Below are 23949 nucleotides of genomic sequence, written 5' to 3'. Positions count from 1 at the left end.
TAGTCCAAAAATCAGCTTACCCATATCTCCATCAACCAACCCTCTTTGAGGTTTAACTACTCATGCTGAAAATAAAAAAAGGATGAACATGGAAGTAAAAAACAAAATAACCATTAAAGTAAAGCTTAAGAAAACTTAAAGAACATGAAACTAAAATCATCCAACAAGAAAATCTAAAGCAATAAACATAAAAAGAACAAACTTTAACAGATTTAAAGTAAAAAGAAAATTTGAAATACATTAAACTAAAGCTAAAGATGTCTTGCAATCAAGGTACAAGGATTGAAAGTATAAATAAACCTAAGCTACAGTGATAACTAACTTAACTAACACTAAGAACATCAAGAAAGAAAAAGAGAAAATGAAAACCCTAGAAAAAGTGCAAAAAAACTAAGAGAAAATGTAACACCCATAACCTGTTTTCATAGCCAGAATAGGGTTACAGCGTATTACCATACAAAACAGAACATTTTATAGCCAATAATAATTAATTTTTAAATTAATTTAATAAATATATAAGAAATTCAAAACGGAATAAATAATGCATTTACGAGCCTTAAATCGAGCCTATGTGGCCTTAAAAATAGCTTTCAAGCAATTAGGGACCAAATCAAAACTAATCAAAACATTTTAAGAAAAACTAAAAAATTTCACCTACAAGGGTCACATGCTTGTATGTCCAATCGTGTACCTCATTGACTTGGCCCACACACCTGTATCTTAGCCCGTGTGCTAGCATATGTGTAACACCCCTAACCCATATCCATCGCCAGAATAGGGTTATAGGGCATTACCGGATTTTACAAATTAATTTACAAACATTTCATTATTTCATCAAGCATTCATATTTATAAGCACTCAAAATCAAAACATTAATGAGCTAACGTTGGCCAATTTAACTTATTCATGCCATTATAACCAGAATCAAATCATCCAAAATTACTGATACAACCAATGAATAGTGTGATATATCTCCAACAAGCTTCCAATCCAATCGAGCTGCCGATAATCATTTCAATGCATCTAATAATTATACATATTACCAATAATAATTCAATTCCAATAATAAAATACATATTTATATAATATTCATCACCAAATAACATTCACTTTAATTAAACTTATACAAAATATAGTTCATACGAACTTACCAGGCTAAATTACAGAAATACCAAAATTCAGGGACATTTTGGTAATTTTTTATTTTCCTTGAATTTCCACCCAATCTTGATCTAAATTAATATTTCATTCAATTTATTAATTTAAATAATAAAACAATTCATTTCATGCAATTTGGTCACTTTTTGACATTTTTACAAATTTACCCTTAAAATTTTACTTTTATTCAATTTAGTCCCTGAACCTAAAGCATGCAAATTAGCCATTTTTAATGAAAACTCATGCTAGTTGCATAATCATATGTTTTCCTCCTCCTCCTCTCCATTCCACATCCTTAAATGTATATAACATGCTTATATGTAACATTAACTATAATTTCATTATTTACTTATTTGTTCATTCAAAACTGTCCACTTGAGTCATAGTCACAAAATTATTTATATATTAAGCTACGTAACTAAAAATTGAGATCCGTAAATTTTATATAAAACTAGGCTCACATATATTCTTACTATAAAATTATCTCCTCATACGAGATTTGAATAATGTTCTTGTCTATTTATATTGAAAATAGACTCATTCAATATTTTAAACATATAAATTTAAGCCCTAATCATTTTTATCCAATTTTTTATGATTTTCCAAAGTCAAAAAAGGGGAACCAGAAATCATTCTGACCTTATCTCACAAAATTTATTATAACTCATGATTTACAATTCCATTGCTTACATCGTTTCTTCTATGAGAAACTAGCCTCAATAATATTTAATTCCATATTTTTTTCATCATCTAATTCATTTTTTACGATTTATGGTGATTTTTCAAAGTTAACCTACCGCTGCTGTCTAAAACTGTTTTAGTGCAAGATGTTGATAATCAAATTTATAACACCCTCCTTTCCTTTCTCTACAATATTTTCTACCAATTTCTCTTGTTTCCCTTCACTAACATATCAAGAACATAGAACCTTATATAATAAAATCCTACATTAACATCAATTTCATACTTTTTCAATAATATCAAACTCAAAAATATATTGAAATCTTGATGTTCTTACCTTGCGCTATTGATTTCAATCTTTAACTTGATTTTCTCTCTCCTCCAGCCTCTATTTCTTGAATATAACTTGATATTCTAGCTCCCCATGGTCTCCTTATCAATTTTCTCTCTTGGTGGCTATGGAAATTTCTTTGATTTCTAAGTGAAATTGGTGAATTTTTAGTGAGAGGACCAAATTGTAAAGAAAAGAAAGTTTCTTTCTTTCTTTTCTCTTCATACATTGGAATGCATGAGAGAAGATGATGATTCTTCATTTTTTCTTCCATATATATATACTAAATAAAATAATAAAAAATGATAAAATATCATTTAAAAATCAAATTAAAATATTAATAAACTAATATTTATTTATTTATTTAATCTAAAATATCTCCAACATCATCATTATTTTCTAGATTTCTCTTTCTTCTAATTGACCATTTTGCTTTTTAGATCTTTTAAAATTCCATCATTGAGTCATCACTTAATTTGGTAAAATTACGATTTAGTCCATCATAATTCTTCATCTATTCAATTTAGTCCCAATTCATCCGTTTTCCTTAGTTTCTAGATTATTCCACCCTTAAAATATTTACACTTTGGTCCTTTAACTTTTTCATATTTACACTCTAACCCCTCAAATTTTGAGTATTTACTCTTGGGTAAAACAAAACTTTTCTCACTTTTGCAATTTAATCATTTCTTTAATTAATATGTCATAATATACTTCCCAATGTTGTCATAACTCAAAATTCTCCTTTTTGTCACTTTATTTCCTTACTATATCAAAGATAATATCTTACTGTAAAAATTTTCGGGGTATTACACTATGTGAATCCTGTACCTAACACGCTCAAGACACACGCCTGTGTGTGATACACGACCGTGTGACAGCTCATGTCCTAAGCCGTGTCTATAAAAGTGGTCAAATCCAAGCCTATTCTTCATGCAATTGTATAGGTATCTATACCAACTCATTTCATATATTCACAAGTCTATAAACACATTTTAAATTAGCCAAAACATACCATTTCCATTCATCTAAAACCAACCAAAGTATCATGTACCAAACACATTATAACGTTCATGCTACTCATTATCAAGCAACTATCTATAAGCCATAATATACACCAACTAAAACATTCCAAACACATCATTCTAACTTAATATGACATTTACCATCTTGACCACCTACTTAAGTTTACTTAAGGTTAATAATCATACCACAAAGACTACCATTCATTCATCAAGTACAAAACATCACACATAGCTATGAATTATAGCATAATAACCATTTTTTGTACTACATGCCATATAAGCAAAATGTTCACAAAATCTACCAAAAGAGTCATCGGGATAGTGTGATTCTACGAGTTGATCCGATCTCTCGATCACAAAATGTAATCTACAAAACAAAGGACAAGGCACGAGTAAGCTTACTTGAAGTTTAGTAAGTTTGTTAATTAAATGATAAATCTTACCAAATTAACATAATAAATCAAATTATAAGATTAAATAATGAAGTTCCTATCAAACACAACTCACAATAGGTGAGTATTACACAGTGCATTAATTCACATCACATTCTCAGTTGTCATATTAATAAGATCTAATCTTAGGTAATCAGAGGGTATCACTCATTCGAGTTAATTTCAGAGTTTTGATAGGCTCACGATGCTGCTCACACAAGCTACAGAGAATCCGCAATAGATGCAGGATCTCAAGCCATCATTACGATCTGTATCAACGGTACATAGTACCTGCTAAATAATCACTGGCTCACGATGCTGCTCATACAAGTTGTAAAGAATCTGCAACACATGTAGTATCTCAACCATCGTTACGGTCTCCATCACCAGCTCAAAGCCTGATGGACAACGTCGGCACAAAGCCTACTAAGCAGAAAGCCCGATAAACACACCGGTACAAAACCTGATAGATAACACCGACTCGACTGCTATTCAGAAACATCACATGTTCACCATATTAGTTTATTATTTATTCTTAAATCATTCAATAGTTAAGTTTAATGTTGGATCTAATTATAATAAACATGTAATATATATGGAATCATTGTAACATAAAAGAAATATTACGAACTTACCTGACTAAACTGCAGCACAATAAGGTACATGGACTATTCTGTAACTTCTTTATGCCTCCATTTTCAACCCATACTTGATCTAGAATAATAATTTCATTCAATTAACTAATTCAAACAGTAAAATTAACTCATTTTATGCAATTAAGTCCTTTTTGACATTTTTATAAAATTACCCCCAATATTTTACTTTTATGCAATTTAGTCTCTAAGCCCTAATCTTGTAATTTAACCAAATTTAACTAAAATCAAACTCAACCGAATAGTATAAAACTTCAATAAAGCCTATATTTTCTATTATTTAACATCAAGTCCTTGTACTTTTACTATTTTTCACATTTTAGTCCTTAAACATTAAAATCAACAAAACTACTTTACAAAATAGTCCTATTTAGCAACCAAACTTAATATTATTTCATAAAACTTCAAGAATAACTCAAATTCATCAATCTCATAATCCAAAACATTTGACATTTTTACAAATTAGTCCCCGGGTTAGCTAGATTAAGCTAATACGAGCTCAAAAACAAAAAATTACTAAAAACGGACAAGGTTTACTTACTAAATTAGCAAGCCCTAATTGACCGAAGCTTTCTCCCTTCTCCCATGGCCTATTCGGTTTTCAAAGATAGAAATTGTAAAAGATGATACCATTTTCTTACTTAATTTTTACTTTAAGCCATTAATTACCCAATTACCAATTTGCCCTTTAATGATTTCATTCAATTCTTAACAAACATAAGCCCAAAAATGTCCACTATAGCCATTAATGGCTTAATTACCATTCTAGTCCTTTAATTTCTCCTTTTTAACTAATAAAACCATCTTTTTCAACCTCTACGATTTAGTCCTTTTTAAATAATTAGGATCTAATTGTAATTTACCAAAATCTAGATAATTCCATATCATTCCTATTATTATGCCATTTAAGGAAGATCCAACTATACAATTGTTCCTCTAATTATATTAAATTCCAATTAAATAAACTTAATTACAATTTAACCTTAAACTAATGAGGACTTAATGAATAAATATCCCAAAGGTTAGTGGAATGATTGCCATCCACCATCGCTTAGACTTTTGGCAATGGTCTAATTGCTAAATTAATCCCTTTGGTATTTTAAAATCTATAATAGGTAACTTTTACCTCTTTTACAATTTAATCATTTTCCCTTAATTTAATAGTAAATCATCAAAATTACCCGACCAAACTTCAATTCACATATAATACTGTAAATATTTAATAAAAATATTTACAACTTTAATTTACGAAAACGATGTCCTAATACTTCGTTTTCAATAACTACTTGACTTTTGAACCTAACCACTTATACTAACTTTTAATTTAATTGGTTAAAATTCCTCATATCAAAATTCAACATAAAAATTATTATTGACTCGTATAATTTAAATACTAGTTACACAAACTCACTTGTCAGATTTGTGGTCCAGAAATTACTATTTCTGACACCACTAAAAAATGGGTTGTTATAGAAAACCTAGAGAAAACTAAATCTAAAACAAAGCTAATGTGTGTCTCTCCTCTTCAACCAATTTTGATTGTTTTATGCTTTCTTCTAATGATTTTTCATTGCAAAAAATGGCCCAACATGAGCCTTGGGTGATTGGTGGATGACCAACTCTAGACATACTAACAGCTAGAGTATGAATACTGCAAATATAATATATGAACTCAAGGAGGTGTCTGCAAGTATATGAGTCAGGTTGTAATATAGTTACAACGAAGTAGGTGAGTACTTCGAGGATCGTACCTAATGGAGGTGAGTACTAAATTAATATCAACCTAAATGCAAAGAGAAGTAATTAGTAGTTTAAATTAATTATACTACGATAAAGTATAAAAATGAAATATTTTGGGCTTTTATAAATAATGAAATAAAAATAACAAAAACCTAAATATAAAGAACGTCTGAAAACTAATTTATAAACTTAATCAATTCTAAGCATGAGTGATTAGCTCACTTCGGTGGTCATAACTAATTCCTATTCCGGGTTTCTACTCAATCAACTAGTCATTACCCTAGTAAGATTTCTCGATCTTCCACTAAACTAATGAGTCGACAAGAAAAGCTTATCTCTCAATCTCATAGTTTAGACCGATTTGGGGCTAAGATGTTCACGAATAGGCCATACCAAATTTAGGTTAATTCCCACCTAAATGACTTTCTAGGGTCGTCAATCCTAGGGTTTAAGTTCTTCCTCTCCCAAATAGCTGATTCGCTAAGAAACCCTACATTAGAATCAATTAATCACACCTTCACTCGTTAATCCCCCATAAAAGGATGAGTTCCTCATGGATCTCATGAACACAATAAACTTGAATATAAAGATGTTGAAACTTGAGAAAGGGTCCTCCAGTGTTGGGGAGAGTGGTGGCAATAGGTTGCCTCATCACAGGCCTGGCAAGCAACCAATCTTTCTCGAGGGTGAATTTCCTGCTCCCTAGTCAGTGCCTGATACAACACTTCTCGTGCTTGACTCTCTATTACATACTTTATTCCCTCATCCAACCATTATCAAACCTCCTATTGAGTCTGCCAATGTTCCAGACCCGCGTGCTACTACTTCGACTCTTCTTTCTTCCCATCTCAGTGCCCTTACTTATACTCCCCATTCAGGGGAAGTCCAAACCTTTTTCTCTTGGTGACACCACCTTTGCGCAGGCTAGTATCCCTTTTTTCCCTTCGCAATCCAACAACGACAAGAACAAGATTTGTCCCTAGAATTGAAGGAGTTTGCCTACCTTTCTTCCTCTTCTTCTGGCAACCACAAGCCCACACTACATGAGATAGCGAACTCTATTTCTATGTTATTTGCAGAGGGCAGCTTAGCCAGTTGGACATTTCAGTAAGCTTGTGCTGAAGTTAAGGCCAAATAGGTCGAATCTGAGAGGGCTTTTCTCTCTAGCGAGCAACCCCTTACCCAACTCCGCCAGTTGTATGAAACTTTTGTCCAATAGAATGTTGAGCTCACCGAGTCTGTCTCCGCCTAGAAGACCAAGTATCAATCTTTAGGAACCAGAAACAAAGAGTTGAATGATAGGGTTCGTCAGTTGGAATGTGATGCACTTGAAACTTTTGTATGGGAAATAACCTATCTTACAATTTATATAATTCTATCATCTTTTATAAAGCTTCCGCTAAATGTTTGTTTGAAACTATTTTACTTGGCGTATAATTGATTTGATTATTTTGTTATTGTTATACTGGGGTTTACACCAAATTCGGGGCATACGCCAAGACCTTATCATTTTTAAAAAATTCAAGTGTATTTGTCAAATTCATATGGCTTTTAGGTTGTGACACATCGTACTCGGATTCAATGATTGGGTTGGGTGTGGGTGTTACAATTTTTCTTGGAGGGTTGATTAGAGCTAGGGGTGTAAATGAATAGAACGTTCGACGAACCGTTCGTATAACGTTCGTTTATTAAGCTAAATAAACGAGTATGAACAAATTTTTTATGTTCATTTAATAAATGAACGAGCACGAACGGAGGTGTGTTCGGTTCATTTACGTTCACGAACAAGCTTGTTTAAAAGCTCATTTATTGGCTCGTTTATGACTCGTTTATTTATTAATGATATTTTCTTATAAAATTCCATTAGTATATATTAATAAAATTATCTTAAAACTCGTTTATTGTTCCATTAGTATATATTAATAAAATTATCTTGGTTTGTATTGTTTTCTTTTATGATATAATTATTAATATTTATATTTGACTATTTTATATCTAAACAATATATGTGTGTGTATGTATTTATTGTTTGTCTATTTGTTTTTTATTTATTAACATCGTTCGTGAACATGTTCAATTATATGTTTGTGAACATGTTCACTTATATGTTCGTAAACATGTTCGATTAAGTTAAATGAACATGAACAAAAATTTGAAATTCTTAACGAACACAAACTGAACACGAACAAGCTTAAAAATAAACAAACGAACATGAACAAAGGTTTGTTCGTTCAAGCTCGATTCATTTATAGCCCTAATTAGAGCCATTAACCGAATTTGTTGGGGTTTATATCTCAAAGGGTTTAGTTGGACATCTATATTGATAAATTCAATCCCAGATTAATGTTGATATCCCGAAAAAAACTCAAACTTTTAGAAGCCCTTAAATTCGACATCCCTCGAATTTTCTGCCTTAAAATTTGGATTAAAGTCTCCTCCCTCCTCATGTAACCATCAGCTAGATGGCGGCGACGCTCGTCACTTCCACGCTCGGAGTGTTGCATCCTATTCAAAAACCACCTCCTTTCTCCCGACCAACTCTCTCATCAAGCAAAATCCTTCCCCATATCCCAATCAACTACAAATAAAGTAAAAGAGCATGAGTTGTTCGTAGCCCAATTTGGCATACACCTTTGTCGACTTGGACCAAACTATCTTTTTATGCCACTTCAATGGCTTTCAAACATCTACTCTCACTCGAATTCTCATGTACCTGTGAAACCTTGAATTGATAGCTTTGGCATCATAAGAGGGAAACGTACCTATGAAGTTCCCAAATTACTTATCCATAAATTTCGACTAGAAATAAAAAAAAATAGAGGCACTCGTAATGGAGCTTCTCATTGTGAAATACGATGAACCAACAACAAGTGGTTATTAAAAGTCCAAGGCCCTCCCTCAATCACCCTATTTCGATCCAACTCCTAATAAAACTTGAAAAAAAATGCTTCTCCCCCATATCTGATATAGAAATACCACTGATAGGATGCCAAATGTTAGCCATGTGTTTCTCATTTATTGAAAATGAATAACACTAACAGTAAAAAGAAAACATCCCACTAACCAAAACACAGGATCTTCCCTAACCTGAACACCGATGTCGACCTGCCATGCCTCATTTTCACCATCAGTAATAGACAAACCAACCAGATTCGCCTCCATTAGAAATAAGAAAGACCACTTCCAAACAATCAAAGAAAGATATAACAATACGTGCCAAAAAACATATAGAAACGTACCAACAAACTAAAAAGCATATACTTTTAAATTTTAATTGGTACCAAAACGTAACAATAAATTATTGTCATAGTCATTTTTGAATTCAAATATATATTATTACATAATTAATTTATAAATATTTAATATTATCGCCATAACTATTCTTAATGATTCGCCCATCCAAAAAGAAAAAGGAGTTTAGCCTACAACTTGTTAAAAAGACCATCACCAAGTACCAAATATCATCGGAATATTCGTCCAAAAGAAAATCATCGGAATGGAAAATAATTCCGACCAATCAAAAACTATAATAGAATCTCTGGAGGCTAGGCTTATGAAACCCCTGAGTAAACTGCACGCTCCCTATCTTGCGCGTGGAAAAATTACCAAAACCCACAATTAAAGCTCCCTGTCATAACCCAAACCTATTACCTCAACTCGACGTTGCCTTCACCTCCCAAAAATTCTATCATCAACAGGCGCTTGCATAACACGCAAAATAAACCGAGCGTCGGTAAAACACTCTACACATCCGTATGATTCTTCCCGAGCACTGCACTTTTGATGCACCCACACGCTTCTTTCCAGTGCTTATTTCCACGAGGTCATTCACCACCGTACACCTGTAAAGATAAGATACAGGTAAAAAAAATTGAGAGGGAAAAACAATCGAAAGAACTTTTTAGAGAGAGAAAGCGAGCGGCGTTGAGAGAGGAGGATTCGTGAGGAGATCTGAAATCGAACAAGCAAAGGTGAGGAGCTGAGAAATCTGCCTTTCTTGTTTCAATTTTGTGTGTGTTATCTTTAAATTCCGTTTTAGGGTTTTACATAGATGGTTGTAGTTGTAATTTTGTAGATCGAGGCTTGGGTTTTTCTTCTGTAGGTTTGTTGTGTTTTTTTGGGTCCGTTGGTTGAAACTTGGGGGAACTCTCAAGTTTGAGAGGTCAAATTTAGGGTTTTTGGTGCAGAGGTAGTTAAACCCTATTTTGGATTTGGTCGCGGGTGCATAATTGTTTTGGTTGGAGACTGGAAAAAAAAGGACTTAGGGTTTAAAACCCTGATATATGTGTATGGCTTCGGGGATAGTAGTTGGAGAAGGAAAAGATGCTGAGAGAGAGAAACAGAGATACAGTGGGAGCAAGGTTTATACCAGGAAAGCGTTCAAGGGTTCCAAGAAAAACAATCTTCTTAACTCCACTGTTAACAGTAGCGACCCCAACCACCACCACCACCACCACCACCACGACACCACCACCACCACCACCTCCGACAACAACCACGACAACAACAAAAATGACAACAACGTGGATAGGGCTGCTTTGAACGACACTGATGTCACCACAACAGCTGTCCCTAACACCAACGACTACAGCAACCACCCTGTTGAAATACCTGCTCAGCCTCTTCCTTTGGAGTTTGGGGATTCAGCTCACCAACAGCCTGGTCCTCGTGCGGATACTGCTGTGTCTGATGACTGTTCAAGCCTTAATAAGCAGGTGGATGTTGCCGGAGCATTGAAGCCTAGTTCCGAGAACCAGGTGAAGATCAATTTGGCTTCAAGGTCAAAGCAGGAGATGGCGGAACTGAGGAGGAAGTTGGTAAGTGAGCTTGATTTGGTAAGGAGTTTGGTGAAGAGGATTGAAGCTAAAGAAGTGCAAATAAGGGTGTTTAGTAATGCCTCTGTTCCTTTGAATAATGCTGTTGGTTATGGTTTCAATAGGGTTCAACCAGAGCCATCCTCGGTAGGCATCTCTCAGGAACCTGTTAAGAAATCAAGGCCTTTGAATCAGTTGAATATTTCTGCCTTGGAAAATAGTCAATGTGCAAATGAAAATTTGGAGAAGGAGAAAAGGACGCCTAAGGCAAATCAGTTTTATCATAATTCTGAGTTTTTGCTTGCAAAAGATAAGTTTCCTCCAGCTGAGAGTAACAAGAAGTTGAAATTAAACGGGAAGAAGCAAGGTGGAGGTCAATTCACACATGGGTTTGGCATGGGTAATAAGTTATTTAAGAACTGTAGTTCTTTGCTTGAAAGACTAATGAAGCACAAGCATGGTTGGGTCTTTAATTCTCCTGTTGATGTCAAAGGTCTTGGTTTGCATGATTACTATAGTGTCATTAAGCATCCCATGGATTTGGGCACTGTGAAAACGAGGCTTAGCAAAAACTGGTACAAGTCTCCTAGAGAGTTTGCAGAGGATGTGAGATTGACATTTCAGAATGCCATGACATATAATCCTAAGGGACAAGATGTTCATGTAATGGCAGAGCAGTTATCAAAGATATTTGAGGGAAAATGGGCTTCTATAGAGGCAGATTATATTCGAGATATGAGACTTGCAGTAGAATATGAAGTGAATTTACGTATGCCAACACCAAGAAAGGCACATTCAATGCTACCACCTCCACTTGATACAAGAAGGATCTTGGGTAGATCAGAGTCAATGGCACGCTCTGTTGATCCAAGACCAAAACTAATTGCTACTACTCCTTCGGGTAGGACTCCTGCTCCAAAAAAGCCTAAAGCGAAGGATCCTTACAAGAGGGATATGACTTATGAAGAGAAGCAGAAGCTTAGCACTAACCTTCAAAGTTTGCCTTCAGAGAAGCTGGACAACATTGTACAGATTATTAAGAAAAGGAATTCAGCTGTCGAACAACATGACGAAGAAATAGAAGTAGACATTGACAGTGTGGATACTGAGACTCTTTGGGAGCTGGATAGATTTGTTACCAACTACAAGAAAAGTTTGAGCAAAAACAAGAGAAAGGCTGAACTTTCCATTCAAGCCAGAGCAGAAGCTGCTCAGATTGTACCTGAGAAAGTACAGGTTTTTTTTTTATATAAGAAAATCATAGTTTCTCATGAAATAATCTTTTCCTGAGAGTTGCTAATTTCATGCATTTATTGTATTTAGTTGCAGACTATGGCTCCTGTTTTGGTGGAAGTGCCCAAGCAAAACACAACTAGTAAGTTTTCACGTTAAGGAGTTATAAGATGTTTGCTACTTGCTTGGTTGGACTGATATCTAAATGATTATATATGTACCTGCAGATGAACAGAATATTTCCAGATCACTTGTTGAAGAAGAAAAACAGGGAGATGCTGCTAATAGGTCGAGTAGTTCAAGTAGTTCTAGCAGTGATTCTGGGTCTTCTTCAAGTGGTATGATGATTTATTTCTTACATGATTTTTAGTGGGAGTAAATTTTGTTTTATTGTTCTAACATATATAAAAATTTGTTGTAGACTCTGATAGTGAAAGTTCCTCGGCCTCTGGATCTGATGCTGGACATTCACCTAGAGCTTGAGTGTTTCTCATTCAGGTATGCTGAAATGTCCCTGTATCTTACAGGCATTAATGATTTGATTTCTTAAAGTTGCTCAGGTGTATGTGCTCATTTTTAAATTACCTCTTTAGCTGTAGAATAGTTGACAGTTTTATTTGCATTGTGGTTCTTTCAAGTGGTGTGATTGATGTTTAGTGATGATGTAAATGGTGGTGAATTTTTTTGCCTGGTAGCATCACTATGTAAGTGAGCGCACAATAACTTAAGTTAAAATTTGGATTCGTAAACAGTTGTGGGCTTGAGACCCTGAGTCAACTCCTCAACGAGATTTCAACTTGTAGGTCGTAGATGCATATGCTGAGAGGGGAGAGTGAGTTTCCACGTTTATTTAATAAACTCCCTTTCTATTTGAAATCAGTGGACTGCAACGTGTAAGGAAAAAGAAAAAAAATCTGCAGACCTTACATGTCTTGGCGAATTAATATCCTTGTAAGTTGAAGATGTATAGTTTCAGCATTTGATGATTGCAGACTATATAAGCCAAATATCAAACTATTTATGTTGAAAAGAATTTTTTCCTTATTGATGCTGGTCTAAGAATCTAGATTAGGTGCTGATCCATTGTGATCCTTAAGTTTTGCAGATTGGCTTCGACGAGTTTGATGTAGCATTTGGCTATATAGTGAAAATGCTGTTGTTGGAATTGGGAACAAGGCTTCAGGAGCACTTGACAATTTGTGGAGTATCTGTATAATTATAATTAGGATGGGTAGAATGTGGCGTTGAATGGGTAGGGATCAGGAATAGGAAAAACCGGAAGCACGTGTGTAAATTGCTAATTTAACTAGTGCTACTCAACTCACCCTAGTTTCAGGGCACTTTGTTTTATTGTGTTTAAGCTTTCTGATGGGCAGAAGATTCTTTGATTTGATGTTTTTATACAGCAAGAAAGAAACAAGGCATTGTAATTCAAAAGTAGTAAGTATGCTTCAAATGAAAATCAATAATTATGATTTGACGTTGCCCTTAGCGATTGTGCTATTTCTGTTTCCTGTTTGGACATAATTCAAGTTTAGCTATTGTAGGCTTTAGGGATATTATAGATTCAAATTTTGATTTTTTAGTTGTATTTTATTCTACTTTAAAATGTGGTATCAATAAATTTAATAAAAATTATTAGTATTAATAATTGAATTTGAATTTTAAAATTTGAGTTAATGGATTAAATTATTAAAAATAAAAGTATAAAATTGAATCTTTAATTTATAAAAACATGTAGACTTATTGTATATTTTAATCATATTAAAATACACGTCTTTTATTTAAAAAAGCACAAGAAATACACATCAATAAGGTAAAGTGAATTCATGTGGTAGTGTTTTGATATTTGTACCCACCGTACATATTAGTGTCGTACTCAAATAAAAAGTTCTAGGTAAGATTGATATTTGTTCTTAAATAATATAATCGAACGTTAATATTTAATTTAAATTATTTCTTTATATTTCAAAAAAATTCAATTAAATTAGAATGTATAAAATAATTTTGTTTAAATTTGATCTAATTTTATTATAGTTAGTAAATTAAGCACAAAGGACTATAATTTGAATAATCAAAATGTTGAATAACAAACCTTAAATCATTCAAGTTTGAACGTATTTGAGCAGGGTAATTGCAAGAATATATGTGTTATGGTAGTAATTAAACTCTCTTATACTTACAAATTTTTTTTTTTAAAATTTGTATAACTGTTTTGGTGGAAAAGGTAAGAGAACAAAACTACAATATGACTTCACCTTTACCACAAGCATCTGTTTCTAGTAAAGGAACAAGATTCAAAAGGAGACTCAAGTATGATAAAACCATTGTTGCTCTCTTGTGCCAAATTTGCTAGGTGATCCGTAAATTTGTTACCCTCATGGATAATATGTCTGACTTCAATTACCCAAACCTTATTAATTAAACTTCGCCAATTTGCCAACAACATACCCAAAGGATGAGATACAACAGATTGATGTTTCAGCAAAGCAACTTCCATCATATCATCTATTTCAACAATTAAATGAAGTGTCGTATGCTCAATGATTTGGTTATCCATGTTGGATCGTTGGTATGCCCTGTGACTCAGCGGAAAAAGTATCTTAGCGATCCGGCCTTGGACCCAAGTACGAGGAACGAATCAGGTTGAATAAAGGTTAAAAATATACCTTTATGATCTGATTTCTTTTAGAGTGTCGATTCCAAGCCGCAACAGAATCGTCTCAGCCTCTACGTAATCCACTCAGTCAAGCACGAATAGTAAAACTCTGAATCTTTTCAGAGAGAATTCAAAAATTGGTTGCTAGACCTTTTTGAATTTTTTCTTACTACCTATCTTACATCACCAGAGGTCTTATTCCTTTTATTAATCACCTATAATAAAAACGGAACAATTCCCTTTTACTTCTAGAGAAAATTATGGAAGATATTAAAATTTTATATTCTTTTCAAAAGAATATTAACTTCCATAAATATTAACTCTTGGAAAGTACTTGTGAATCGTGTCCGCCAGGTGATACTGTCCACCATTGATGTATGTAGGATGATATACGCCCATCGTATTTTGCGTGAAGTCTGTTGGCTTTAACCATAGGGTCTGACCCTGTAGGCTCTTATAACATTAGTAGCAATACTAGAACATTTCTAATATTACAAGCAATGATGTATTGCTATATGCCACTCATTGCTACCCAAGTTATAAGAAGTCGTGATTCGACATAACCTTTTCTATGATAAATTTTTCATGTTTTATATCATTTTATCATTTATATCTAGATTGGGCACAAGTCATGAAATAGCCACACTTGTATAGTCCAATCTTATATTTCTTGATATTCTGAGTAGACTACAATAAACAAATAAGTGTGATAACTCATATCAACTTATTTGAGCATGATCGAACATTTCTAGTCTCATTTCATTAAGTGGCCTAAGATATTACTCCTATTATGTAGGAGGGACAATTCCTATATTGAGCAATCATATCCCACTACATGGATTATGGTATATACAACATCAGTCTTTATAGTACAACCTGTTACGGTAAACGTTTGACTGCATCAAAATATACGACTCACGATGTCAGGACAATGATAATCTCAAGTTTGAGGATCAAATACATAGTTATTACCTTGAGTAATGTTGTGACTATTACATAATAATCCAAGAAACATAATCATAATGAGTCAGTCCAATATGTTGTTCTCTAACACATACTCATGTATTGATTTTGACATCCCTATGTTTAGGACAACACTTTGTCATCAATTAACTACACATTAGTCTCAATGCATTATTGCTGTCCAAAACCACAATAATACTTAACTAAAGACTTTTTAAGAATAATCATATTATTCTCAAGACTCTATTATTAATCAGTTTATTTATACACAAAAAAAAACTGAAATAACAATGGCAATGCCTTATATTTACAACAAGGTAAAACGAGTATGTAATTACAAGCATCTCATGATTGGTATTTGGGCATACTCTAACAATCCAAAACCCCTTACAGACACCCTATAACTCTACTTGAAGACTATTGATTATACCAATCTTCAAAGTAAACCTTCAAAACCAATCACTTTTATCATTTCGTATAAACCCCTTATCGTTTTCAAACATAAGCTTGGTCTCATTGCACCATCTGTAATGAGGATATGAACTCTCACCGGGAGTTTACACTATTGCATCCACCTTGGACCTCTAGAAACCTAGTTTACCTATGACTCCATTTCCTTCATTATATATTGAACTAAAATTTTTGCATACGTGATGATTTCTTACGCAGAAAGAGTGAGCTCTTGAAAAATAACTTTGTTTCTCCATTTCTATATCCCCCACAAGATTGAAGGAAATAACATACTCTAAGGAACCTAGAAAACACACATAATAGTTCCTCTATAATTTTTATCTAACCAGCTTCAAAAATCCTATGAGAAAAAATTTGGGTTCCTATGTGATATGGTACTCGCTATTACCAACCAAGTATGTCCCTTAATTCGGGATTATTAGGGTTAGAGATAGATAATTCATTATAATGCTCCACTAAGTTCCTTTTATTTTCCTCACTCTGTTGGTGACCACATTTAAAATTTTCTATTTCACCATTGATCTTCATGGTTAATTCATTTTTCTTCAAATCCATGGTGGATCTTGAAGTAGTTAAAAAATGTCTACCTAACAGAATTGACATCTCTCGATCTTCTTCAAAGTCCAAAACTACAAAATCTGTCAGAATGATAAAGTTGCGCACTTTAACTAACACATATTCCAATACTCCTTTCAGAAGCACTAAAGATCTGTCAGCCAACTGCAGTGTAATTTACATGTTCTTGAGGTCCCTTAACCCGAGTTTTTCACGTATTAATAGAGGCATTAAATTGATGCTAGCTTCTAAATCGAATAGGCTCTATTGAAATGAATGCTCTTTATATCTATGGGAATTGTAAAGCTTCTTAGGTCTTGCAGCTTGTGAGGAACCTGTCTAGAGATAATAGCACTACAAGAAGCGTTCATGTTAACTTGTTCACCTACCTTAATTTTCCTACGCCTAAACATGATTTCCTTTAAAAATTTGGCGTACTTAGGGAATTTCTCAATTAGTTCAATTAAAGGCAGATTAACATTTAATGTTTTAAACAAGTATAAAAAGCTTACAAACTCATCTTCATCCCATTTTTTTCCTTCAAACCTTGAAGGGAACAATATCTTTGCAATGGTAGGTTCTTCAATTGTCTCTCTCTAGTTTAACTGTTGGTCCGACTACTTACTCTAGTTTTAGTTCATCATCAGCTTTTAAAGGTTCTTCTTGAAGATTATCAAAATTCCCCTTATTTACCTCTTGAGTTGGGTTATTCGGGCTACTCAGTACTTTACCTAATCGGAGTGCGATTACTTTCACCTGCTCCTTCCCCTCTCTTCAAGGATTATCTTTAGTGTTACTAAGGATGCCAATGTCAGTTTGTCTCTTAATATCTCCCATCATGCTTATTAATTGGCTTATCCGATTTTCTAGCTTAGTCGATATTTTTTTCTAAACTGGTGCACTCAGACTGCACTTGTTTTACTGCGGTCCTCAATGGCCGCATTTGTCCTTCAATTCGATCCAATTGTTGACCACATACAATATGGTCATTTGGGTTGACCCTTTCTTGAGGTTTCTGTAAATAAGGAGGTTGAAAGTTATTATTTTTGACTTGATTAGAACTACTACCTCCTCCTTGGTTTCCTACCCATTTAGATTTGGGTGATCTCTCCATCCGGGATTATAAGTGTTTGAATAAGGGTTTACACCCCTATTCCTAATGTAATTCACATCCGTGGTTGGGTTATTATGTAGTGGAAGAGTGGTTTGTCCCCTCCATATATAGATGTTGCACTATCCTTAGACTCTATGTAGTTGATTCTTGATCTGTCGTAATTTGGTGTAGTAGATTAAACTAGTTTTCAAACTTGAAGAGCTTGAATATAAGCATTTTCATTATGTTTTATGTAACACCCCCTAACCTTAAACCGTCACCAGAATAGGGTTATGGAGCATTACCAGACATATCGGATAACTTATAACTAATTCACAAATAAATAACAGACATAACATACTTTAATCATTTTCATTTCATATTTGTATAAATTATGTCATTTTAGTTCCATTTCATACTTATAACCAATTTAAACATCATTCTACAACCGTAATAACAAAACTCTTATACTTAACCTATACATCACCTAGGTATATGCCATATTATCAAAACAAAGGTACATCACTAAAATTCTCTGAGGTCGGGATTGCTCTAGATGCTGGACCGGACACTGGCTTTCTACTAACTCATGCGGAAACAACAAAATGTCATTGAGTATAGGTATACTCAATGGTATTACCATAATTCAAATTAATAACATTAATCGATAAATTATATACATTTAATTTATGTCTACAATTATTCATTAATTATCTCATACTTTAAATCAACTTGATAATTAATAACAATAAGCATATTTCAAATCTTGTATTTAATTGTACTCATACCTTATTTCACTATCTCAATTCCATTGGATTTTTCACATCTCATTCTAATAGTTCATTTCAATTCATATACAATTCATTCAATTTATCACTATATTGAATATCAATTCTATTGCAATTTGTACTCATTAATATCATATAACAAAAATTATTCTTAATCACATCATGAACTTTGGGTTCATATATTCAAATCTCATATCTCGATTTCCAATTCACATATCAATTCACAATTTCACTTTCTCATTTCTTTCCATAGCTCAATCAATCACACTTATTCAAATATTCTCATTTCAATTATTTACCCCTATTAACAAGACTCGGACCTTGGCGAAAACACGGATCCAACCAAACACACCAGAATGGCACTCAGTGCCTCATCGGATAGTTCGAAGCAATAAAGTGACACCCAGTGACTCATCGGCAGAGCCAAAGAAAGTTGGTACCCAGTACCTCATCGAATCTATCCGAAGTAACAGTATGACACCCAGTGTCTCATAAACTAAAAGTCGAAGTATCCCTGAACACTTCCAATCCTATAGCATGCCAACTATATCCGACTCAGCCTGACTAGTTAATAGGGTATTCAAGTCATTTTTTTCTATTTCAAATTCACTTTCGATTCAATCACAATTCATTTCAAATTCACTTTTCACTTTCTAATCAATATACAATTCAATACCAATACATTTTTCCACTTTCCAATCAATGTACCATCAAATGCTCATATATATTCATACTTCTTTTCAATTTCATTCAATTCACAATTTCTCATGTTCACAATTCAAATAAATTTCTCAATCCAATATGCATTTCAATATCACATTAATTCTTTTAATTCAAATCATATTACTAGTAATTTCCATTCAATTCACATACAATTCAATATCATTTAACTCAATATCGATATTCACCTTATTTTTATTTACTAAACATATTATTCAAAATTCAACAATTGCTATTAATAAATTCAATACCAATACGTATTTATCATTCAATTCAATCGTGATACTTACCTCAATTTTCTTATCATGTATATTAATTTAAATTTTAACAATTAATAATTAAATTTGAATTATGGTAATACTAACTGAAATTTCTCTCGAGTCACTCATTGTTCACCTTCTCCTTTCTTTTCTCGGATAATGACTCTTGCACGACATTAGCTACGTAATTAAACAATTAAAAATCATTAATACACAAGTTCACCAAAATATTTCCATTTATACCTAAACTTTACCTAAATTCTAATTTAATCCCTTATCAATACTAATTTTATTTTCCCCATCTAACTCCATATTCTCTTTTAATTTTTACTATAAACTCATTTTAACTCTTCAATTTCACCATAAATCCTTAATTTTGAGATTCTTTCAATTTAGTCCCTACTATTCAAAACTTACACTTTATTTTACAATTATATCCTTTACTAACTTCTAACTTGAAATTAAATTAATTTAACCCCCAATTTATCATCTTTCCAAACATGAACCATGTCTAAAAAAAAAAATCTAATATCTTACAAAATTTCAACAAAAATCCAAAAATACTTTGTTCTAGGGTTCCAAAAACATCAAAACTAAGAGAAAAGAGACTCATTGACTTACCAATTTAAGCTTGAAGCTCAAAAACCCTATTTTTCCTTTTTCTTTTCTTTCTTTCTTTTTCCTTCTTTCCTTTCTCTGTTTCGTTTGCCTATTCTGTTCTATTTCTCTTTTTCTATTCTTTTATTTCTATTATATTTTATATTAAAATAATAATAACATAATAATAATATAATAATTTTACTTAAATAATAAGTAAATGCATAATAATCACAAATATATGTATTTTATTTATACACTTGGATTTATTTCTACCACACGCTTGTCATATTGGTTTATTTTACATAATATAATATAATATATTTTATAATTAAATAATATATTAATATATTTAAACCATAAAAATCTAAGATTTTATCATACTTGTGCCGCCTCATTTATGGGACTTGGCATATTTACCTATTTAGTCCTTTTAACTTTTCTTTAATCTATTATTCAACTTTCACCCTTACTTCAATTTAGTCCTTTTCACAATAACTCCTAATTAAGTCAAATTTACCTAATTAATTACACAACTTACTTCGTAAATATTTATAATAAATATTTATGAGTTTGATTTACTAGAACGAAGTCCCGGAATACATTTTTTCAATTTTGTCCTTTTAATTAATTAACCATCGAAATGTTAAATTTTCTTAACGAAACTTTAATACTACCTAATGACACTCGTAAATATTTATAAAATCTTTACGGCTTATTTTATAATATCGAGGTCTCAATACCTCGTTTTCAATTAATTTACCTAATGATTTCTTTTAAATCACAAAATTCACTAATTCAAAAATATTTCTAAAATCACATTAACTTATATTTATTAATTAATAAAATTTTCTAACTTTTTTTTCATCGGATTTAGTGATCTCAAATCACTGTTCTGACACTACCAAAAATTGGGCTGTTACATTTTAGTTAAGTTTTTACAGTTTAGTTTAAATCCAATAAAAAAAGTTTATTTGGAGTCTTTTATTGACCTAAAGAGCTGAATGAGGCCTAAAGGAGAGCTAATGTACTTAGTAAGTGTGTAGGAGACCATTAGATGACGTACAAACTTAATACTGGACACTATGTTACAATACAGAAAGTTTGATGTCGCAACATAGGGAGCAAAATGTAAGAATCTCGAAGCTACCTTTGGTGTCGAGACACAGCCATTGGATGTCTCGACACACCTCTGAATCTACCCTAAACCTAAGTATATTACCTTCGGTTCACGACATAGGCACTAGAGTGTTGCGACATCGGTTATGCACGAGAAACACTTACGAGTTAGAGGTGTTTTGGTCTGCACAATTAAAAGTTAATATGAGAGCGTCAACTAACCTAGGGTTGAGGACGACGGTAACCCTAACTTTATAAATAGGCTCTTAAACACGTGTTAAAGAACATCTTTTGATATTTAAAGTTTTTTTTTTTGTAATTTAGTTTTCAATTTTTTTTCTTTCTCTTAGGTTTTAGATTTCTTTTCAGTTATTTTCATTCATGTTTTTTGGAAAACTTGATTTGTAGATGCAATCAAACTATTGTGGATTTCTGTGCTTTCACCAATCAAATACAATCATGAATCTCTTAAACCTTATTCTTAATTTATTCTTTATGCATATCTTATTTATCAAGTTTATTATGTTTACGGATTCCATGAGGAACTAATCCTTTTATTGGGGATTAACGAGCGAATGTGTGATTAACTGATTATTATGTAGGGATTTCTTAACGGATAAACTTTTTGGGAAAGGAAGAACTTAAACCCTAGGCTTGACAACCCTAGGAAGTTATTTAGATGGGAATTAACCCAAAATTAGTATGACCTATCCGTGAACACCTTAACACCAAACCAATCTGGACTGTGAGGTTGAAAGATAGGTAGTTCTTGTCGACTCGTTATTCTAGTGGACATATCAGAAGATGCTGCTAGGGTAACGACTAGTTGATTGAATAGAAACTTGAAATAAGAATTAATTATGATCACCAAAGCAAGCTAATCACTCATCTCTTCATTTGATTGAGTTTAGAAATTAGTTTTTCGAAGTCCATTTTATTTATGTAGTTTTTAATTCTTTATTTATAAAAACCCCAAAATTCTTTCCTTTATGTTTTATTGTAATATAATTTATTTAAACTACTAATTAATTCTATTTGCATTAGGTTAACTTTAATTTAGTACTCACCTCCTTTGGGTACGATCCTCGAAATACTTACCTACTTCATTCTAAAACTATATTACAACTTGACCCGTATACTTGTGGACACCACCTCAAATCTATATATTTAATTGAAATATTCACACTCTGGATGTTAGTATGTCCGGAGGCAGTCAATTCTGTCACTAACTGTTGATATTTGTCATCCTCTTAGACAGCTTTCATCGTATATGGTCTCTAGTTGTATGTATATCGTTCAGTTGGCCACTGACAGGAATTTATCGCCATGTTTTCTATTAATTCGTACGCATCATCGTACATTTGATTCATTAAGGCACCTCATGTCGCTCAATTTGATCCTGACCTTGAGCATACATCCAACCCATTGTAAAAACAAAATTGCAGGCGTAACCACTCGGGTAATCAATGATGTAAGCATTTCTAAATCAGTGTCTTAAAACGCTCCCAAGCTTCGTAAAAACTTTCTCCCTTTAACTGTTTAAACATAGAAACCTCTCTTCTTAGCCGGACTTTCTTGCTAATGGGGAAAAACTTTTGTAGGAACTTTCCTGCAAGTTCGTACCATGTTGTGATAGATCCTGGTGCCTACGAATCTAACCAAGAAAAGGCGTTATCAATTAATGAAAATGGGAATAATCAAAGACGAATAGCGCCATTAGTGATCCCATTATATTTAAAAGTGTCATAAAGTTGGAGGAATTGTTTTAAATGCTAACTCAGATCTTCTATCATTGTTTCTCGAAATTGCAAATTATTCTAGACCATTTGGATTATAACTGGTTTCATCTCAAAGTTATTGACCATGATAGTTGGCCTCGTTATACTCTCTTGAACCATATCCATATTTGGTAGCGCATACTCCCTCAGAGTCATTTCCTTTCGCGCCATATTAATGTTTGCTGGTAGTTGTGGTGGTAGTGGTGGGTCTTCTAAGTTATTGTTAGCCTCATTGAATATTGGATTTTCTCGTGATGGTAAATTACCTGCAGTAGGTGGTTGGTTCTACATTTGTTGTTGCTATTGTTGTTGTCGACGATTCCTACGAAATGTTTCTTTCTGGATCTGTGACTGGCTCTATTGGTGTTCCTTTACTACGAGTCATACACTAAATCCAAAAAGAAGAAATTAGTAAAAATACAAAAATAAAATCATATCTATAATCTAAGAATTTCCTAATTATTCTATCAATATGAAAAAATTAAAATTAAATTAGTGACATTGCCTCTCTAGCAACGGCGCCAACAACTTAACCACCTTTTGACGTACCAACGTTCAGAGTAGAAATCCTATACAAAATATGTGAAAAGCGGTGTCCACAAGTGTATGGGTCAAGTTGTAATATAGTTACAATGGAGTAGATGAGTATTACGAGGATCATACCCAAGAGAGGCAAACACTAAATTAATTCTAATCTAAGTATAAATAGATCTAATCAGTACTTTAGATAAATTATATTACGAGTGAATAAAAAGAAAGGCTTTTAAGATTCTTAATTATAATAAAAAGAAAAAGAAAAGAAATAATGAGAAATCAAATAACAGAATATGTCAAATCTAAGCATGGGTGATTAGCTTGCTTTGGTAATCGTAACCAACTT

The 23949-nt window shown here is 32.8% G+C and overlaps 1 protein-coding gene and 1 non-coding gene across 9 annotated transcripts; both read left to right on the top strand.

Annotated features, from left to right (window-relative positions):
* Positions 1–9555: 9555 nt before the first annotated feature.
* LOC105780017 (transcription factor GTE4) lies at positions 9556–13557 on the top strand. Of its 8 annotated transcripts, none has more exons than XR_001129165.2 (6): positions 9556–12069; positions 12157–12208; positions 12294–12404; positions 12488–12564; positions 12947–13017; positions 13172–13557. XR_001129165.2 is itself a non-coding variant. In XM_012604078.2 (5 exons), the coding sequence occupies exons 1-4, from the start codon at positions 10303–10305 to the stop codon at positions 12547–12549; spliced, it is 1992 nt and encodes a 663-aa protein (XP_012459532.1). In that variant the 5' UTR covers positions 9558–10302; the 3' UTR covers positions 12550–12564; positions 13172–13557. The 8 variants fall into 8 exon arrangements, 3 of the variants coding, with proteins under 3 accessions (XP_012459532.1, XP_012459531.1, XP_052485656.1); XR_001129167.2 differs by having other exon boundaries at positions 13164–13557; XR_008195370.1 differs by having other exon boundaries at positions 12870–13017; positions 13164–13557.
* A 9195-nt stretch (positions 13558–22752) lies between these two features.
* On the top strand, positions 22753–22859 carry LOC128040870 (small nucleolar RNA R71). Its single transcript, XR_008195676.1, has one exon. It is a non-coding gene; the product is annotated as a small nucleolar RNA R71 (small nucleolar RNA).
* Positions 22860–23949: the final 1090 nt, after the last annotated feature.

Source organism: Gossypium raimondii, chromosome 4, assembly GCF_025698545.1.
Source record: "Gossypium raimondii isolate GPD5lz chromosome 4, ASM2569854v1, whole genome shotgun sequence".
NCBI classification, from domain to species: Eukaryota; Viridiplantae; Streptophyta; class Magnoliopsida; order Malvales; family Malvaceae; genus Gossypium; species Gossypium raimondii.
Note: the sequence above shows the minus strand (reverse complement) of the source record. Positions and strands in the feature narration are given on the sequence as shown.